The sequence below is a fragment of the Thermobia domestica genome, chromosome 11 (genome assembly GCF_964235325.1).
Source record: "Thermobia domestica chromosome 11, izTheDome1.hap1.1, whole genome shotgun sequence".
NCBI lineage: Eukaryota > Metazoa > Arthropoda > Insecta > Zygentoma > Lepismatidae > Thermobia > Thermobia domestica.
The window spans coordinates 250,513,281-250,532,959 of NC_137464.1; the positions used below are offsets into that span (position 1 = coordinate 250,513,281).

Here is a 19,679-nt window from a genome sequence, read left to right on the forward strand (position 1 = left end):
ACCACAGAAATAGCATTTTAATTTCGATTCTTTTAATATCAGCAGTTAAACGGGTTGAATTTGTTAATGATAGACTTTCTTTTATTACTCTTAAAGAATGGTAGTGTGATATTGTTTAAATGTACATGCTCCAACAGAAGATAAGTATGGCAATATAAAAGAAACTTTTTAATAAGAAGTATCATAAGTATTCGACCAAGTCCCGCGATATCATATGAAAATTCTATTAGAAGATTCCAATGCGAAGACAGGGTGGCAGGATATTTTCAAACCGATTATAGTGAAAAGAAGTCTGCATAGGAAAAGTAATGACAACGGCGTTAGTTTCGTGAACTTTAGAACATCCAAAAATCTTATTGTGAAGAGTACAAAATTCCCACATTGCGACGTTCATAAATATACATGGACCTCGCCAGGTGGAAGAATGCAGAATCAAATTGATCAAATTTAGTAGATAGAAGAATACAGTCTAGCATAATTTGTGTTCGCTCTCTCAGAGGACCCGACTGTAACACTGATCACTATCTGGTAGCAGCGATTACAAAAGTGAGAGATTATCCTTGAATAAAGAGAATATTGAACATCTGAAAACGGAGAGATTTAGATTAAAGAAATTAGAGAAGAATCAGACAAGAGGGGAATACCAAATTGAAGTGTCGAATAGATTCTCAGTTTTAGAAGGTTTAGAGAGTACTAATGTTGAGGATACTTGGATTTAAATTAGGAATAGCATTAAAATTTAAGCAAGGGAAAAATGTTTAAGCAGTGGGGCACGTAGAAATACGGTACATCAGACGGAAAACTTCCAAAATGTTTAGAAGAGAGAAACGCAAATTTTTGGAAGCTTAAATTAATTTACTTGAAGATAATAGCAAAAAAAAAAAAAAAAAAAAAAAAAAAAAAAAAAAAAAAAATTGAGACGTGTTCAAGGGCATGAACGAATTTAACAAAATGGTATCAACTCTCGCGCGTATATATTAAAGAGAGACGATGGAACAATTTCTACTAATATAGATAGCATCTTGAATAGGTGGAGAGATATCTTTGACGGTTTGCTTAACACACAGTCAGAAACTAATGTTTATGGGAAAAGGAAATGCACACAGCAGAACCATCCAAATCTTAGCTGAAGAGAAGTAGAAATTGCTATAAAGAAATTAAATAAATGCAAATCTTCGGTTGTAGACGAAATTCTGGCTAAGTTTAGCTAGAGGGAAAAATTGTGGAACAAGATACACAAACTCATTCTCCTTATCTGGAACAAGGAGGAATTACCACAAGAGTGAAAAGAATCAATCATTGTTTCAATACATAAGAAAGGAGACAAAGCGGATTGTAATAAATATAGATGCATTTCTCTTCTGTCAACATCCTATAAAATCCTCTCTAACATTTTGTTAGCAAGATTAATCCCATACGCAGATGAAATTATTGGGGATTATCAGTGTGTATTTAGACGAAATCGTTCAACTATAGACCAGATATTTACCATTCGACAAATACTCGAAAAGAAATGGGAATAAAATACACCGGTACCTCAATTATTCCTTGATTTTAGAAAGGCTTACGAGTCTACTAGGAGATAAATACTATACAACATTCTTGCAGAATTTGGCATACTGAAAAAGCTAGTTAGATTAATTAAGATATGTTTAAAAGTATCCCAAAGTAAAGCCCGGGTAGAAAAATTCTTGTCTATGAGTTTCCTCGTCAAGAATGGCCTGAAACAAGGAGATGCGACGTCGATATTATTATTCAACTTTGTTCTGGAGTACGCTATATGGAAAATAAAAGATAACAACCAGAGCCTAGGGCTGAATGGTATTCACCAGGGTATGGCGTATGCCGATGATGTAAATCTGATAGGAGAACAATAGAAAGAAATGAGAAACATTATTAAATGCTTGCAGGTTTAGAAGTAAATTCAGAAAAAAAAATTAAATACATGGAAGTTTACTGGGATCGTAATACTGGAAATTATGGATGCGTCAAATTATCAAATAATATTTTCGATAAAGTGGATACTTTCAAGTATCTAGGATCATTATTAACAGACCAAAATCACTATCCACGAAGAAATTAAATGTAACTGAAAGCAGGGAATTCGTGTTATTATTCAGTTCAAAATCTTTTGTTGTCGCGAGTTTTATCAAGGGATTTGAAGCTCAAAATATATAGAACGATAATCATGTCTGTTCTGTATTGTTGCGAAACAGTCACTTATTTTAAGGGAAGAACGCGAACTGAAGGCATTTGAGAATAATATCCTGAAACGAATATTCGGACTCAAGAGAAACAGCAATCGGGAATGGTGGAAACTTCATAACGAGGAACTGCATATTTTGCACCCTTTACCAAACATTGTTAGTCATGAAATCTAGGAGGCTCAGGTGGGCAGGTCATGTAGCGGCAATGAAAGAAAGTAGGAACGCTTTCAAAATCTTAACTGGAAATCCAATCGGAAAACGTCCATTAGGAAGACATAGGTGTAGATGGGAGGGCAATATTAAGACGAATCTCGCAGAAAAAGGAATACAAAGTAGAAACTGGATTCAGTTGGGTAAGGACAGAAGTCATTGGAGAGGTTTTATAAACGCAACATTGAACCTCCGGGTTCTATAGGCCATACAGTTTTAGTTATTTCTTCTACGATAAAAAATATTTTGTGAAATATAACGGAAATTCAGACGGTTTATGTTTTGTTTGTATATAGATAGATAAAAAAAAAAGAACACAACTAATACGTATACACAGAAAACATATCCTGGCTATACAACTAGTTGATGGAGAAATGATCCCAATAAATTGCTTTGAATTCGAAGCATTTCATGATATTATTCTATATCAATGGAATAAAAAATTATGTCAATGGAATAAAAAAAATCACTGGTAGTGATTAATCTTTGAAAAAGATGAAATTCATTGGGTTAAGTTCTGACCATTTTAGCCCCTACTCTACAATTTCGAATATGTTATTATTCTCCTTGTTTACCTTTATTTTTAATATTCTCGCGCAAACAGCAGCTTGCGTGTCTCTTCACTCCTCTCATTTTCATACCTTCATTCCCACCATCGTGATTAATCCGATTGGGTAGAAAAGTGTGATTAACTAAGCAAACTCATCACCATCAAAACAATTTCCGATTTTGACCGTTTCCGATTTTGAAAACGCCCCTGTGTACGCTATAAGTCATTACTCGGCATTTTGTGTATAACATCGTCATCAACAAATCATAATAACTTTCTTTAAGTAATAAATAAAAGCTTGTTGTGACTCTCATTAAAGCTTTCGATTGCGAGCGGAACGAGCAAGAACATTTTTAATAAATGTATTTCTTTGCAAACTGACAACATTGATTTAATAGGGCGCCAATTCTTTTACGGGGCGCCTGTCGTTTACTCTTTTCTGACACCTTTTCTTTCTTCTTGGTCGTTCGGCGTCCCTCATTATCAGCGCCCGGGGCGATCTCCCTGCTCGCCCTCTCTAGCTACGGCTCTGTTAGTATATACTTTGTATACTGTTTATATATATATATATATATATATATATATATATATATATATATATATATATATATAACTCAACAACTGAAGTGCGTGCGGGCAGGGGGCGGGTATGAGTAAATCGATGATCGATCGATCCAGGGCGTAGTAAAAGTAGTTACGCCACTGTCTGTAACACACATGTATAATTAAATATTGCGGTCCCAGTTCGTTTAAAATTACTTTAGTATCCACCAAAACTTACCACGATAATTATTTCAATAAATTAAATTATTTTTATTTCTTTTAAACTTCGTATTTCTTTAATACTTATCACTCAATTCACAGAAATTAAAAATACACTTCAATCACAATGGCTTCCTCGCTTATATCTTTAACCGCATAAATAAAACAAGTTTAACACATTCGCTGCTGAGGACGCCCATCGGCGTCCAGTACTGAATTTGGCATATGCGCCGGACGCCGCTCGTCCCTGCAGCTGATTCACTTTCCCGCCACCGGTAGTGTGCACACGCAGGTATTGGCGTGAAAGTGAATCAGCTGCAGGGACAAGCGCCGAGCGGCGTCCGGCGCATATGCCAAATTCAGTACTGGACGCCGATGGGCGTCCTCAGCAGCGAACGTGTTAAACCAGTGATGCTATGTCCTGGGGAAAATATTTGCTTGTACATAGTACTCCTCCCAGTTCAATGTACTTACGCCATCGGATAGGAAGCTTCAAAACCACGCAAGAAAATTTTCTTGGTTGACGCTGTAGCCACTCGTGGAACGCCAATGAACATCTTCATCAGACTTGAACTTTCGCGCTCCAAGGTGCTCCTTTAATGGACCAAAGATGTCAAAATTTGATGCTGCCAAATCTGGCGAATACATCAAATGTGGAAGGCACTAGAAACGTAGGTCTCACTGGTATTCATTATTGTACAGTACAAGCAGAATGAGGACAGGCGTTATCATGTTGAAGCAAAACACCTGCACCGTATAATCCCTTTCGCTTTGTGCGTATTGCTGGCTGGAAATGGTTCTTGAGAAGGTCGGTGTCAGTAGCACTAGTCACTGTGGTACGTGGAAGCATGTAGTGTTCGAGAATAGGACCATTCTTGTCCCAGAATAAGCTCAACATAACTTTCCCAGCAGAATGCTGGCTGCGAAATTTCTTTGGTTTCGACAAAGAAGGATGTCGCCATTCTTTGCTTGCACGTTTCATCTTCGGTTGAAAATGGTGGACCCAATTTCATCCCTAGTGACAATGTGAGCTAGAAAATCCTCACTCTCTTCATAACGCCTCAGCAGCTGTTGACATGCGATAACCCGACGATCTATCAGTTTCTGTGTCAGCTGTCGAGGAACCCACCTGGCCGATACTCTTCCATAGCAGCGTTCGTCATGCACTATGTGTTATACTGGATTGAATCTCAAATCTAGCAAGGAAGCCTTTTCAGCCAGGGTGATACGCCGGATTTCGTGAATAAGCCAATCTACTGCGAGTATGGAGTCCTCTGTGATAACTCGAAGAGCCTGACCCGGGCAGGGAGCATCAGTCAACAAAGTCGTACCTTCTGTCAGTTTCTTGCACCACTAGTAGACCTACTACTGTGGCAGACAGGCGTCTCCGCGTCTCCATACTTCATCTTCGTTCTCCGATGAATATTAACTGTTTCCACATCTTTACTCCACGCTGATCATTCTAGGTGCAACTGCCGAGTGGTGCTGCCATATTGAATCATATATTACTTTGCTCCAACCCCATCTACCGGCAATTCTTCGTACTATCAGTCTGAAAAGACGTCAAGGACTGCAAATTTCCCAATGCCCCAAAAATTAAAAAGAGTTTAATGGTACTTTTGCAATTTTCATTTGATTATTCCTCGTATATTAGCTACTAGCAGCGTTCACCCCGCTTCGCTGCGGTCACCCCGGAACGCAATAAACTTTGTTACTTAGATAATTTTTACTTTTTCGCTTTCAAGTGATATGATAAAAACCATAGAAGATTGCAGTAATGTTAACATTATATCGCCTGTCATTTATGTTAACCCGCCCCGCTTCGCTGCGGTCACCCCCGAACGCAATAAACTTTGTTAATTAGATAATTTTTACTTTTTCGCTTTCAAGTGATATGATAAAAACCATTATAACGCCTGTCATTTATGTTAACCCGCCGAGTCACAGGGTCATGCGGGTTGCATATAAATACGTTTATTTTTACCTATGATGAATAACTAACAAAGGATGGACACTTGAATGGTCCATTATCTCAAGACACTGGTAATTAAAAATTAAAGTGATATGATAAAAACCATCTAGGGTCCAAATCCTAAGAACCCCCCAAAAATGAAAGAAATCGGTTCAGCCGTATTAGCGTGATGAGCGGACAAAGGATTTGTGCGTTCTCTTTTATATATATAGATTCCATATTCCCATTATCATTCGTAATACATATTCCGCTGAATTATTATGTTTTACCTTCAATAAGTGTTTGAAGTATGATAATGTATGTTATTCAGTAGTTGGAATTCGTGACACATATCTGATGAGGAAAGCATCGTTTATGAAAGAGGTACGTTTGTACATAACGTATGAGCATTCCAAAATAAAACTGTTTACGAAACAATGCATAATCAGTCAACTTCCGATATGGATTTCTTATAGTTTGACAATTAAGGTTACATATTTAATGCATATGTACTAATATTTTGTAATAATTATATACCGGGTGTGTCAAATGTCCGGGGCCATAAGACAACTTCGTTATTATTCGAGATACGGTAAAAAATGAAAAGAGAGTGAGTTGTTGGAAATAGGTACTTTTAAATCGAAAATTACTTTTTTTTTTTTTTTTTTTTTTTTTTTGCAATCGCACAAGCCATTTGGGCTCCAAACTTTTAACCCTTTGAAGGACAGTGGTTACTTACACTAATCACTTTTTCTCATATCTCTCGTATGGTTTGGTGCTGATGGTTAGATACTGCTTATAAAATCTATTGGGAAATATGGATACAAGTAAAGTGGTTTGCATATCTAAGCATCAGCACCAAGGCATACGAGAGAAATGAGGAAAGGTGGTTAATGTAAGTAACCAAAACTTAAGGCGGCCAATGGCAAATGAGAAAGCAACGTTTTCAGACCAGCACGCTGTTCGAACTAAACATTATGACAAAATTGACACGGGGAATGTGCACATTTGTCATGTGTGGGTACCTACAACACCTCTAATTTCTTTTTTCAACCAAGCAGTATTTGTTGCTATGGTAAGGGCCCAACGGGACTAACCTGCTGAACTGGCAACATTGCTTTTTCATTTAACATAAGTTGCATTCCAATGTGCAGTCCAGACGGCTGCTGCAATTGGAGAAATTCCACCACATTCGATTGAATAATTTCCAATACCTTTTCGTGGCCCCGCGTAGCGTAGTCACTAACACTCTCGCCTTTGGTGCGAGCGGTCCCGGGTTCGACTCACGGTCAAAAAGCGTAAAAGCTTTTCCATGTCACCCATCCTGAGGTTTTCCTCATTCTCAGCAAACAAGTGCTGGGATGGTACCTTACACATAGGTCCCAGACCGCTTCCTTCCTTCCTTTCCCTCGGACAGTGTGCTCGCCGATGGACGTCATCCCTCATACGTGACGGGTAACATGGCTATAGATGACGAAAGCCCAGAAATCTAAATCCTAATCCTAATCCAATAAATTTCCTCTCTTTCCATTTTCCGTGTCATTTCATTAAGGAATTAGCCTACGGCCACATCTCGCCTAAAAAGGGGACTTTTTTTTTTTAATCTTAGAAGCCAGTTGATGATAAGGTATCCGGCGGGATGGGATTCACTGAAATGGAATTGAATCCAACTGATAGTTCTGGACACTTTTAGATGTTTTTATGTTATAGCGAAAATAAAAAATAACTATAAAGGAACTGATTTTTTCACTCTTCACAACTAAACCGAACGATACAGCGATATAATCAGAGATAAAATGAAACAGGTTACATTTTTGTCTCTTCTGGCACCCTAGCCTTACGTTTAAGAATAATTTCGTCATCATATCGATCGTGATATATTGATGTCAGAATATTACAATCTGAATCTACTGTTACTAGAAGTTACTGGGAACTAATAAAAGCAGAATATATTATGCAACGGACTCACAGCTACAGATATACACAGGGAAATAAGCTCTATGTATGGACACGGATTTTTATCAGAGCCAAGTGTGCAGTGCTGATATAACGAGTCTAAAAATCAACGCGAAAATGTCCAGGACAATGAAAGATTGGGCCTATCTCGTTCCTCAGTAACACCGAACATTACGCGGATTGACGTTGGACTACTGCACGATATCATGTCCGTGAGTTTCTAAGCTTCTTACTGATGTCAACATGAGCAACCAAATGGTCATGTCACTGAACCATTTGCAACGTTATATCGAGGAGCGCGACAGTTTCCTGAACCTCATTGTAACTTGCCACGAAACGTGGATACTGTATTACAATTCAGGATCAAAACAGGAGAGAATGGCATAAAAACATAAACATCCCTTCTCACCAGTAATGATAAAATTTCTATCAACAGCGTCGACCGGAAAACTGATGTTCACAGTATTTTAGGACAGTCAAAGACCACTCCTACTGAATTTTCTCGCAAGAGGTCAAGCCATCAACGTAGAGTATTACTGTTGCATGCTTTTCCATCTGCAAGCAGCCATTAGGAAAAACTGTGATCTTATACCGGATATTGAGAATGTGGTTTTCCTCCATGACAAAGCAAAATCTCACATGTCGACAAAACAATCGCCGAAGTTCAAACTTGGAGGTGAGAGATTATATAGCATCCCCTTACTATTCAGACCTTTCCCTCAGGAGTGATTACCAACTTTTTGGTCCTTTGAACAAATTCTTGGCGGAACAGATGTTCACGGATTGTAGCAAAGTGCAAAACGTTCGTCGTTTGTTCCGTGATCAGCCGGCCACCTTCTATGTAGCAGGCATTGAGAAACTTGTGGTACAGTGGGACAAATGCCTTAACAGATTATGTGATTATGTGCAATTCTTGTTTAACTTTCAATCAATAATTAATTGCTTATTTTTGTATGTTAAATGTTTTTCCAGCTCAGCTAACAGTTTTATTAGATCATGTGACCAGTCAGGGCTTAGGACGGAATATAATTCCACAACCTATTGTGAGAAGAATACAAAATTTAAGAGATAAGTGTACCTCGTTAGGAGACCATGTTCAAAAACACAGTCCAGAAGTAGATAAAGTGCAGTTGGCTGGTAAGTTGAATCTCCTACTTCCTCACATGTAAAGAATAACCCCTCTAGAGTAATTCAAGTTATCTATTTCTTGTTTTGTATATGTATGATAACACTTAGAGAATTCAAGTTACACCTATTTCTTGTTTTGTGCATGTATGATTCCTCTAGTAATTCATATTATATCTGTTACTTCTTTTGTACATAGTTGAGCAGCTCTCGCGAACATAATGGTAAGCGTCACTGTGAAATTGAATTAAGTGGAATTGGTTGGGATTGAAACCTTGGAACGTTATGTAGGTAGTTTACTTTCTAAAACGTACTTACAGACGGCAGAGGAAGCTTGTTTCGTATGTGTCATTGCATTAAATTGCATATCAGTGTTGTGCATTCTCGAAAATTAGGAAATGTAACTTACCATTAAGTTTACCCGAGCTTCTCTATTACGTAATATTCCCTAGAGTAAACCAAGTTACATCTATTACTTGTTTTGTGTATGCGATATCCTCTAGTGTAATTCAAGTTACATCTTTTACTTATTTTGTGCACACAGAATATCCTCTAGACTGAGATTCCATAACCTATTTCATAACACGATTCCCCCTTTATATCATACTCTCTTGCCAGCGACCCTATAAGTAGTTTTCAGTTTGTTGTACAGTGAAACCTCTCTAAAGCGAACAGCTGTGGGGAATCAAAAATTGTCCGCTTTAGAGAGGTGTCCGCCTTAAAGAGATTTCAATATTTTCTTACGTAAATTAGTAAACAAGGTAATATGCAATTAGAAAAAAATATTTTTTACACAAATCATGTATCTATTTACGAATGTTACTATACCTGTATTATTCTCCGCCATCTATGTTCGAGGCACAACATGGAAATAAGATTTTATAGTTTTCTGCACTTTACACCTATCACTACTTATTACATTTTCGGTATGTTGCTTTAATTTGTGGAATAATTGCAGTCCAGTAGCGTCTTTTTTTTTATACAATTAGAAATTTTCCAAAATCGACAGATGGCTTAGTGTATCAGTGTAATTTTTCACATCGCACGGTTTTTCTTCTTCCTTATCCTCCTCGATGTTTTCCACTTTCGAGTTCTCCTGTAGTTCTTTTACTATAGCACTTACATCAGTACTCGTAGTTTCCGTCGAAATCTGATCGTCGATAAAACCATAATCAGTTGCAGTAACATTGGTGCTCTCAGCAATTGTAAGCAAGCTAGCAACATTTTTTACTGCGTCATCAGTTGATGTATCTTCGATTAAATCGTTATCTGAAGGAAAGCCTGCTTTGCGGAAACACTTCTGAATTGCTACGTGGTTGACTTTATCCCAGGCGGCTTGGATACACATTATTGCTTGCAATACGTCAATTTTCTTGTTTAACAACTCACTTGTCGTCTTTTCCATTTCCGCATTCGTAATCAAACTTTTCAAGACAAGCTTGCGATAGTTCAGTTTGAAATTTTGAATGACACCTTGGTCAAGCGGTTGTGAAGTAGATGTAACATTCGGAGGGAAGAAAGCAATTTCAACATTTTGAAGTTCAATATTCGTATGTGATGTTGCATTGTCTAAAAATAAGAGCACGAGAAATTCTGTTTTGACGAATCATTTTCCTATCAAACTGCAACAGCCATTCGGTCACAATGTCTCTAGTCATCCAAGCCTTCTTATTTGATTTGCATTCTACTTGGAGATTGTTCAAATTCAGTCCTTTGAAACACCGGGCTTTTGCAGCTTTACCAATAACAATTGGTTTCTCTTTATCGCCAGCCATATTAGAACACAAAAGAATTGTCAACCGCTCCTTTGCAATTTTACCACTGGAACACGTTTCTCCCTTCAAGCACATTGTTTTTTTCTGGAAGCGCACGAAAAAATAGCCCCGTTTCATCTGCGTTAAAAATGTTTTCCGGACGGTAATTACGAACTATCGAAGGTAATTTATCCAACCATTCTGTGACTGTGGGCATGTCGACATCTGCGGATTCTCCACAAATCGCTTTAAAAGAAATTTTGTGTCTAATCCGAAACTTCTCTAACCACCTGTTCGAGGCTTTGAAATCTGTAACACCCATTTCTGCTGCTACCTCCAAAGCCTTAGCTTGTAGCATCGGCCCTGACACAGGAATTTTTTGATTTCGCACTCTACAGAACCATTCAAAAACTACTTTATCCACTTGCACACCAACACTGTTCAAACCACTGCGACACTGTTTTTCATTGCCATTTTCACACCACAACTTCACATAAAGAACCGGTTCTTTGAACGATTTAATTGAATGAAATGCCTATAGGAAAATCTTACCCCATGGACCCTTGTATATATGTACTGTATGTTATATACTAATAATTAAAGGCTTGTAATTTAATTGTTGTTAATATTGGTACCTACGTCTCAACTATTAGTACTACCTGTGCATCAAAATTTAAAAGTTTGGGTTCCGTAGATTACCTTTAAAGAAAGGAAGGATTCGCAACTCTAAAGTAAACTACTCTAGAGTAATTCAAGTTATATTTGTTACTTGTTCTATGCATACAGAATATTCTTTAGAGTAATTGAAATTACATTTGTTATTTGGTCTGTTCAAACAAAATATTCCAATAATCTAATTCAAGTTCCATCTGGTAGTTGTTTGTGCACGCAGAATATTCCCCTAGAGCATGTTAACTTTCAAAATGTAAGATGTTACTTTATAAAGGGATTTAATACGGCAAGTCTTTACTTTAGGCAAGGCAGTGACAATAAGCGATTCATCTGAACCGGTTCCCGCAGTTACAGTTACAGTTCCCAAGAACGAAAGACAGAAAACAACGTGCCCTGCGGGGCTCTAACCAGCCTTCACTCGCTGACGCTCGCTCGACAATACTATATGTATCAGGAATGGCAACGACATTACTGAGAAAATATCTATGTGAATAAGGATCAGTAAAGAATCAGTGACAACCTGTGAATAATATTAACAGTGACAGAATATCACTGCCTTGCCCAAAGTAAAGAGTTACCTTCTTTTCGTAATGTTCTCAACAATATTCATCTTTTGAATTTTTCCAATTCATATAATTATTATATTCTTTCTATTCTTTGTCCTAACAACATATACTCTACCTTCACTATATCTTGTTTATGATAACAACCCACGGACTATCATTAACCTCCGGCTGCAATCGGCATGTGTATTCTTTTGTGACAATTTCCTGCCAACCTGCCAACAGAGTAATTCAAATTATACCTGTTATCTTTACGCGTACAGAATATCCGTCCAAGTTACATCTGTTACTTGTTTGTGCATACAGAATAACCCACTAAAGTAATTCAAGTTGCATCTGTTAGTTCTGTGTGCACACAGAGTATTCCTCTAGAGTAAATCAAGTTACACCTATTATTTTTTTTACGCGTACAGAATATCCGTTATACAAGTTACATATGTTACTTGGTTATGCATACAAAAGAACTCACTAAGGGTAATTCAAGTTACACCTGTTGCTGTTTTATGCATACATAATAGCCCAACAGAGTAATTAAGGGTATAGCAAGAGATGTCAAAACCAATAAGGAATGTTTTCCAAGTGTAAGAAGCATTTACAGCTAGAAATCGATCTCGTTATTCAATGTAAGGCTGTTAACTTTATAAAGTTATAAGCCCATTAATAAGAATATTATGATAGAACAGGATTTGCCTGTTATAAATTTAAATACGAAATTGTAGATAAAATGTATTGGACAAACCTGGGTATTATTAAATATGTGTTAGGAATCTGAGAAATTTTGATGATATAGTGATTATATAGTTGTAATTAAAAATGTATTTAAGACTGGACTATAATGTAGAAATAATAGTATTTACGAGCTATTTGGATGAATCTCCTTCGAGGTAGTCTCCTCCTTATTGAACATGGTAACGCCTACGGTGATTTGGATCCATTCCTGGAAATCCTTCTTGTTGAGGGCCTCAAGAATTTTATTTCTACTTAGTTGAGTCCCTTCTATTGTCTCAAACCTCTTCTCTTTGAGTGGCGCTTCAACTTTTAGATATAGGTAGAAGTTAGAAAGAGCCATATCTCGAGATTAGGGTAACACAAGAGTTTGGAATTTAGGCAAGAATTTGCTGATTGAGAAGGCATAAATGATGGATATCATTACAAGATCTTAGTCTTCTGCCATTTCTTTTAAAATCCACGTCACCCGAATTGGCGTGTGACATCAGCCAATAAGATCGCTAGTAACAGAGCACTGCGAGCTTATTGGCTGATGCCACACGCCAATTCGGGTGACGCGAACTATAGCTCCATAACTCTAGAGCACTGCAATAATATAAATGGTTTGCATTCATGGTCTCCGATCACTACAGCCTACATTAGCTACGGGACAAAAGGTTAAAATAATTTTTATATATGATATTAAGCAAAATTCATACAGCTTAATAGTTCATAACAGTTTATCATTGGTAAATGTTTAATGATCGCTAAGGGAAAGTGTATAACCTTATAAAACTTGAAAAGCATTACTTTTAATGCGACGGTATTAGTTGAAGCGTTGCCCAAGGGACGAGACGAAAAGTAAGATGTCGTTTTGTCTCGATGATCGAAAAGCTTTTGTAGTCGTGTTTTATAAATTTGTCTACAAAGGTTATGCCTGATTTCTAATTTAATCTCATCTAAAATTTATCAGAATCCCTCCGCGTCACGAGAAGGGAGTGACATTACAAGATTTGAACCATATTTATTATCAGGGCCCGGATCTTGTTGACCTAAAAAAATTTAAAAAGTGACCTATAAAATGACACTAAAATTCCTGTAAAATTACCTTAAAAATCACAAAAATTGACCTTAAAACTTACGTTTTTTAAAACTTTTATTTCATTAAACATTGACATTTTTAAATAACAATTGGATTTTTAATTAACATTTCTCACTCATATTCAAAAAGTTTTGTTTCAGTTAGTTGCAGTCCATTGATCACTTATGTCCATTGATCAGTCCATTGTAAGTATTGAAAGCGTCAGTTCACTCCCGAGTTGAAACTAGGAAGCACTCTTAAACAATAAAACTTAGCAAGTTTAGACTACATGAAAATAATAGATAAAAACACGTTTAAAGCCCTTGTACGCCTTCTAATGCATTTTTAGTTATTCACATGATCACATTCTTTGTGGTCAATAACCCAAAACTATCTGTTTAGCCACCTACCAACCCCCGCCTTTCGTTAACCAGCTACAGTTTAGTTTTCATTAGCTTGTTAAGAATGCAGTTTTTCCGCTCCGATAGTCAGGAAGTAAGAAAACAGATTATTCAACTTCGTCTTTTCCACATCCGTAAACCGTGTTCATTTAAAGATTTCCTTATGTAGAAAAAAAGACCATAAGTGACCTAAAAGTTACCTTAAAATATTAAAAAATGACCTGAAATTTCAAAACAGCAAAAAGAGACCAAAGTTGATCCTAAAAAACTATATTTTTAGAACCTAGAGTTGATGGATAACGTTTTTACTTGAACTTGCCTTCTCCTATGCGTAACAGAAGAAAGTTGACTTGTCAACAAGATCCGGGCCCTGTTTATTATTGTATAATGACTTGTTTGTCTTTAAAACGTCGATAAATGCTCTTCATTGTGATTGTACAGCGGGGTACACTTCTAAATGGTACAGCCATATGGAGATTTACGGCTAAGGTGTACCATTTAGAAGTGTGCCCCGCTGTACAATCATATATATATATATATATATATATATATATATATATATATATATATATATATATATATATATATATATATATATATATATATATATATATATATATATATTACTATAAAGCAAGTAACACTAACACAGTGTTTAAGATCTTAAAACTTATGTGAAATAGTGTTGCCCCCAGGACTCGTAAAATTTCTCTTCTCGTCTCGTCGAAACGAGAACTGTCATGTTTCTACACAGAGAATACAAACGTATGTGGTGTACGTAAAAACGTAGCTTACATGTAAATCATGCAGTTTTTGGACTTAACGCATGCCTATATGTAACATCCTCTGGCAAACGTACCGGGTGGTCCGGAAGAGGCCTTACCCCCCTTTAGTTTCAACAGTATAGTGTTAGTAATGGTAGAATGCATGTACACAGTTACCTTGAAGTCTTAAGTCTCTTAAGAGTCATAAACATTGGTATGAACACCATTTATGTCGTAACAAAGCTGAATTCTTCGCCAAGTTCTCGCAGATACTCCGGAGTCACGAGGGTGGAGGCGTGTTCCACAGCTGCTCGTAATTCCTGCGTTGTATGATATAGAGTGTTTCTTACTTGTTACTTTATGAAACACCAGAGAGCATTACCTGGTGTCGTCAGATCGGGACTCTTGGAGGCCAGGCAAAAAGAGCTGGTGAAGATGAACAACCTCTTCCAATCCAGTGGCCACGAAACGTCTGATTCAGGTAATTGCGCAACAGCGTCATTTTAGATTTAGCTTGGAGGGGACAAGACCCCTTGAAATGAGTAAAATTTCGCGTTTTTCACTGACTTACTACTATTATATTGATAAAATCTATACAAATCTCAAATTCAGGGGGGGAGGCAAATGCCCCTCCCTGCACCTCTAAATGACGCCTCTGTTGCGCACGTGAATATCGAAGTGCGCTGGTGCTCCATCCTGGCAGGTTACTAACCAGGATTTCGTAATAGGGAGGAGTCCGTGACGAAACACTGTGGTTATCACACCAAGGGCTGGATCGTTCTAAACTATTTTACTAGCAACATATATTAGTTCATTTAGCCAGGATTTCGTAATGGGGGGGGGGTCTTGACATGAAATATTATGGTTACACACCAGGGGCTGGATCGTTCTAAACTATTTTACTGGCAACATATATTAGTTCATTTAGCCAGGATTTCGTAATGGGGGAGGGTGTCTTGACATGAAATATTATGGTTACACACCAGGGTCTCGATCAATCTAAACTATTTTACTGGCAACATACCCATATTGGTTTATTAGGACAATAAAATGAGGATATGTTAGTAAGTGTTTTAATAACAAACTATAAAGAAATCTCCAGTAAAACAATATTTTAAAAATATTGAAAAAGATATAGTCTTTCGATGTCATTCGAACTCGGTTCGTCTTGTCTTCTTTATTCTTTTTCTTACCTTCTTTTAATGTGTCAAGGATAGCAACGAGATATCTTTGGCAGTAAAGACATCCTATAAAATGGATTAGTGTTGCTGCGAAATTGAAAATTTCTTTAACACGTGTAACTGGAATCTATGTTGCCAGGCTCATACTATTGGTGATTGTGGGCATTTCTTAAGTTCTACCTGAGAGTCTTATCTGATCGAACCGGTTTATCGATTGTCATTTGTATAGTCCATAGGATTAGCATGGAGCTAGATGGAATTCGAAATGCTCCGTTCCAATAATGTCCATTCTAAACTTGAACCCCTTCCGTTTCCTCCACACAAAACAACTCATAAAAAAAGAGTAACCAAAGGTTTGCTGTAGTTTTATAGTTTTAACGCTGATTCTTCTTTTTCTCGTTTCTTTTTGTGTCATCGTTCCTTGATTTTTTCATTTATGGTTTCGAAGAAGAGTCCGGACCCTCGGACCCACCCCCTTGGCTACATGCCTGAGTGTATCACAACAGTGTCTTTTATAGCATTTTCTTCCAGTTGAGGCACCAACCACTCATTAAGCATGGGTAAAACCTAAAACTCTCAGAAAACACCAATTAGGAGTACGCCAACTTCCGGACCACACTGTATAACTGAAAACAGGTTTATAATACAGAGGTTGTTCAGCCTACATTTGGCCAATTTCGACTTACCTAAAACTTTAGGAGAATCCATGGCGCCAGGTCCGTAAGTGTTCATAACAATAGCCCGACAGCGTAATTTCCACTGTAATAGGCTTATCTGAAGAACTGGGAGAGGAATCTTGTCCCATTCCTTTTGCACAGCTTTCCAAAATCCTTCCACAGTTGTCACACGCCGTTTTCCCAAAGCCCGCTTCAGCAATCCAAATCCACAATAGTCCATAGGACTTGCATCTGGAGATTTAACAATACCTCATTGAAAGGCTCACCTGTATACCATTTGCAACCTCCATCTCCCTGTAGAATGCGAGGGACGCTCCTAAGGTATGTGATGAGGCCTTATCCATGTGAATATGCACCAGATTGGCGTCATTTCCGTACATTGTTGGAATCTCATGCTAGTAGATCGGCCGCATGATCTGCTCCTGAAAATACTGCAAATTTATTTTGCAGTTCTTCGCCACCCTACGAATCTTCAGTTTACCTCGGTAACAGTAGCCAATAAGGACCATGAACCCTTTTGGGAAGGATTCTTTACAGACACGGACCAACCTTCTGAAGTTCTTGGCGCCTTTCTCTCGGTATATGATGGCTCTCGCAGTCGGAAAGATAAATCAATGCTTCATGGAGCGTTACGACGTACATCCACCTTTGTTTTGCCAGATACCGTTCGCAAAGCTTCGTTTTGGTGGGCATCCGTGAGAAGATGACCGCGAGCTTTCATGATATTTTCCAGCTTAAGTTGATGATGTAACGTCCGGTTCACAGTCCCCAAAGACAAGTCAAGACGATTAGCCATACACCTTTGTGTTGGCGTATTTTCTTGCATTGCCATTTTGCAAAGTTTCCTCTGCACGGTGGAAGTTGCCTTGGTGCATTCCCGCTTCCTAGGCAACTTCGTTGGTGATCCAAATGGGGGAGCTTCGTTGCCCTTGTACTTTTTAATAACATTTTTTATTCCACTTAAAGTGATGTTGCAACCATTCTTCTTGCACTGTTTTCTAATGACAGAAACACTAAAGTGGGCGTCATAAAGAGCCGCAACATAGCCTTCCCAAAACCGGCTTAGTTTGGGCGGCATTTTGGTTACAGAACGGAAGCCCACAAACTTGGAAGCAAATTTAACACAACACTCACAACAATGGTTCTCTTTTGTGCGTTATTGTCGTCCGCGCGGAAAAAAACAACTCCGTTCCCAGTAATCCACTGCACAACACTGCAGGACGCCACGAGCCAGGTCGGGTGAGTCCATTCTGCCCGGGAGGGGGAAGGAGCGAAATCGGCCAAACGTAGGCTGAACAACCTCTGTACTGTGCGTATAAATGTTCCATCTATACGTACTTCCCGTATGAAAGAATTGTATATAGGCGGTAAGGATCTCATACAGATGGGCTATATAACAAATAGCTGACTTATATAACATGCATACAGATGGGCGTATATAACAAATAGCTGACGTATATAACATGCATACAGATAGGCGTATATAACAAATAGCTGACGTATATAACATGAATACAGAAGGACGTATATAACAATTAGCTGACGTATATAACATGCATACAGATGGACGTATATAACAAATAGCTGATGTATATAACATGCATACAGATGGGCGTATATAACAAATAGCTGACGTATATAACATGCATACAGATGGGCGTATATAACAAATAGCTGACGTGTATAACATGCATACAGATGGGCGTATATAACAAATAGCTGACGTGTATAACATGCATACAGATGGACGTATATAACAAATAGCTGACGTATATAACATGCATACAGAAGACTGTTAAATGTCAGACATCCTGCAGCGACATGATGTAACATCGAAGCGAAAAAAGGCAGTACGTATGCAACATATGGATAACGTTTGCTGAGTACAGATTTCCGTAGTAAACTTATGGATTCCGTATATTTGTAAAGTATACCAATATCCAGAGAAGGGATTTTTCACAGTGTCTACAGAAAAACTACTGATCATGACCATTGATAGGTTTTTGTAGAGATGAAGAAAGAAACTACTAATGACAAAGAACTGCCGACGCTTTGGAAAGTGGTAATAGTAAATAAAATTGACTGTCATTTTTATCTTCATTTTTGAAATCAAAATCAGATTGAGAACTGAAAATATGATGGTGATATTTCATTCAACACAGGGGCTTATCCAGGGGAGTGATAGGGCATTCGCCCCCCCCCCAGAAGAGTGAACTTTCTTATTTTATATATAAATAAAACACATCCCAGAGTTCGGAGCTCTTAAAAGTAGCTCTAAGTAGTATTACAACCCAACGCCCTCCCCCAGAAGTCCGTCCTGGATCCGCCCCTGATTCAACGTTTAGTTTCTCCTCGGTGTTCATATATTCAGAAATATTGGCTAGGAGGGGTCCAAAATATATACCAATGGAGGTCCAATTCGTCTATGTAATATGGAACCTGTCTTATTCTGCACCCGAAAAGACGAAAAGTAATTGTTAATTGCTGCCAGCTATAATTTTTAGGAAAAATGATAGAACCAGATTATTTTTATAAGAAAAGAAAGAGTACAGATGAAGCGTAAAATCAAATCTTCAACTTGCACCAATTATTTCTCTGTTAAACGACTATAGTTCGGTAGATGCCTCGTGGGTACGCCCCTGATGACTGGTAATAAAAAAACAATATCGCAAATTAATGGTAAATTTTTTTAAAAAATAAACTAAAACATTCTTTCTTGTAAATACTCTTATACTATATATAAATAAATAATATTCTCATTGCACACTTTCACTTACCAGGAAACCGATTCAAGTGTGACACGAAATTGTGGACGAGCTTATGCGCAAACGAAGTGTTTTTGTGTACAATTAAACCCATTAGAGGGAAAAACCCTCGATCTCAACCGTTCCGGAGATATTGAGGAATAAGGGAAAAGCTGGTGCTCCGATATTATGCGAATTTTCGGCTATGTTGCGAGTGAATATGTTTGAAAACTGCATTGAAACGTTAAGAAAGATGCACCAGGGTGAAATAAAAGTGGTGTTGAATGTTGAGTTGAGTGGCGTAGCTTTTACCCGGGGCCGGAAAAAGAAGGAGCTTAAGGAATAACAAACGCCATTGACATGAAGAACAAAA

At 37.7% G+C, this 19,679-nt stretch overlaps 1 protein-coding gene across 1 annotated transcript in view; it reads left to right on the top strand.

The window, feature by feature from the left end:
• The window catches only part of LOC145663798 (UPF0764 protein C16orf89 homolog), a 79,627-nt gene that overhangs the window by 21,266 nt on the left and 38,682 nt on the right, over nt 1-19,679 (top strand). Inside the window, exon 3 of the mRNA XM_081729886.1 lies at nt 8,609-8,773. Coding sequence (XP_081586012.1) covers nt 8,609-8,773 — 165 coding nt within the window. The remainder of the gene's footprint in view (nt 1-8,608; nt 8,774-19,679) is intronic.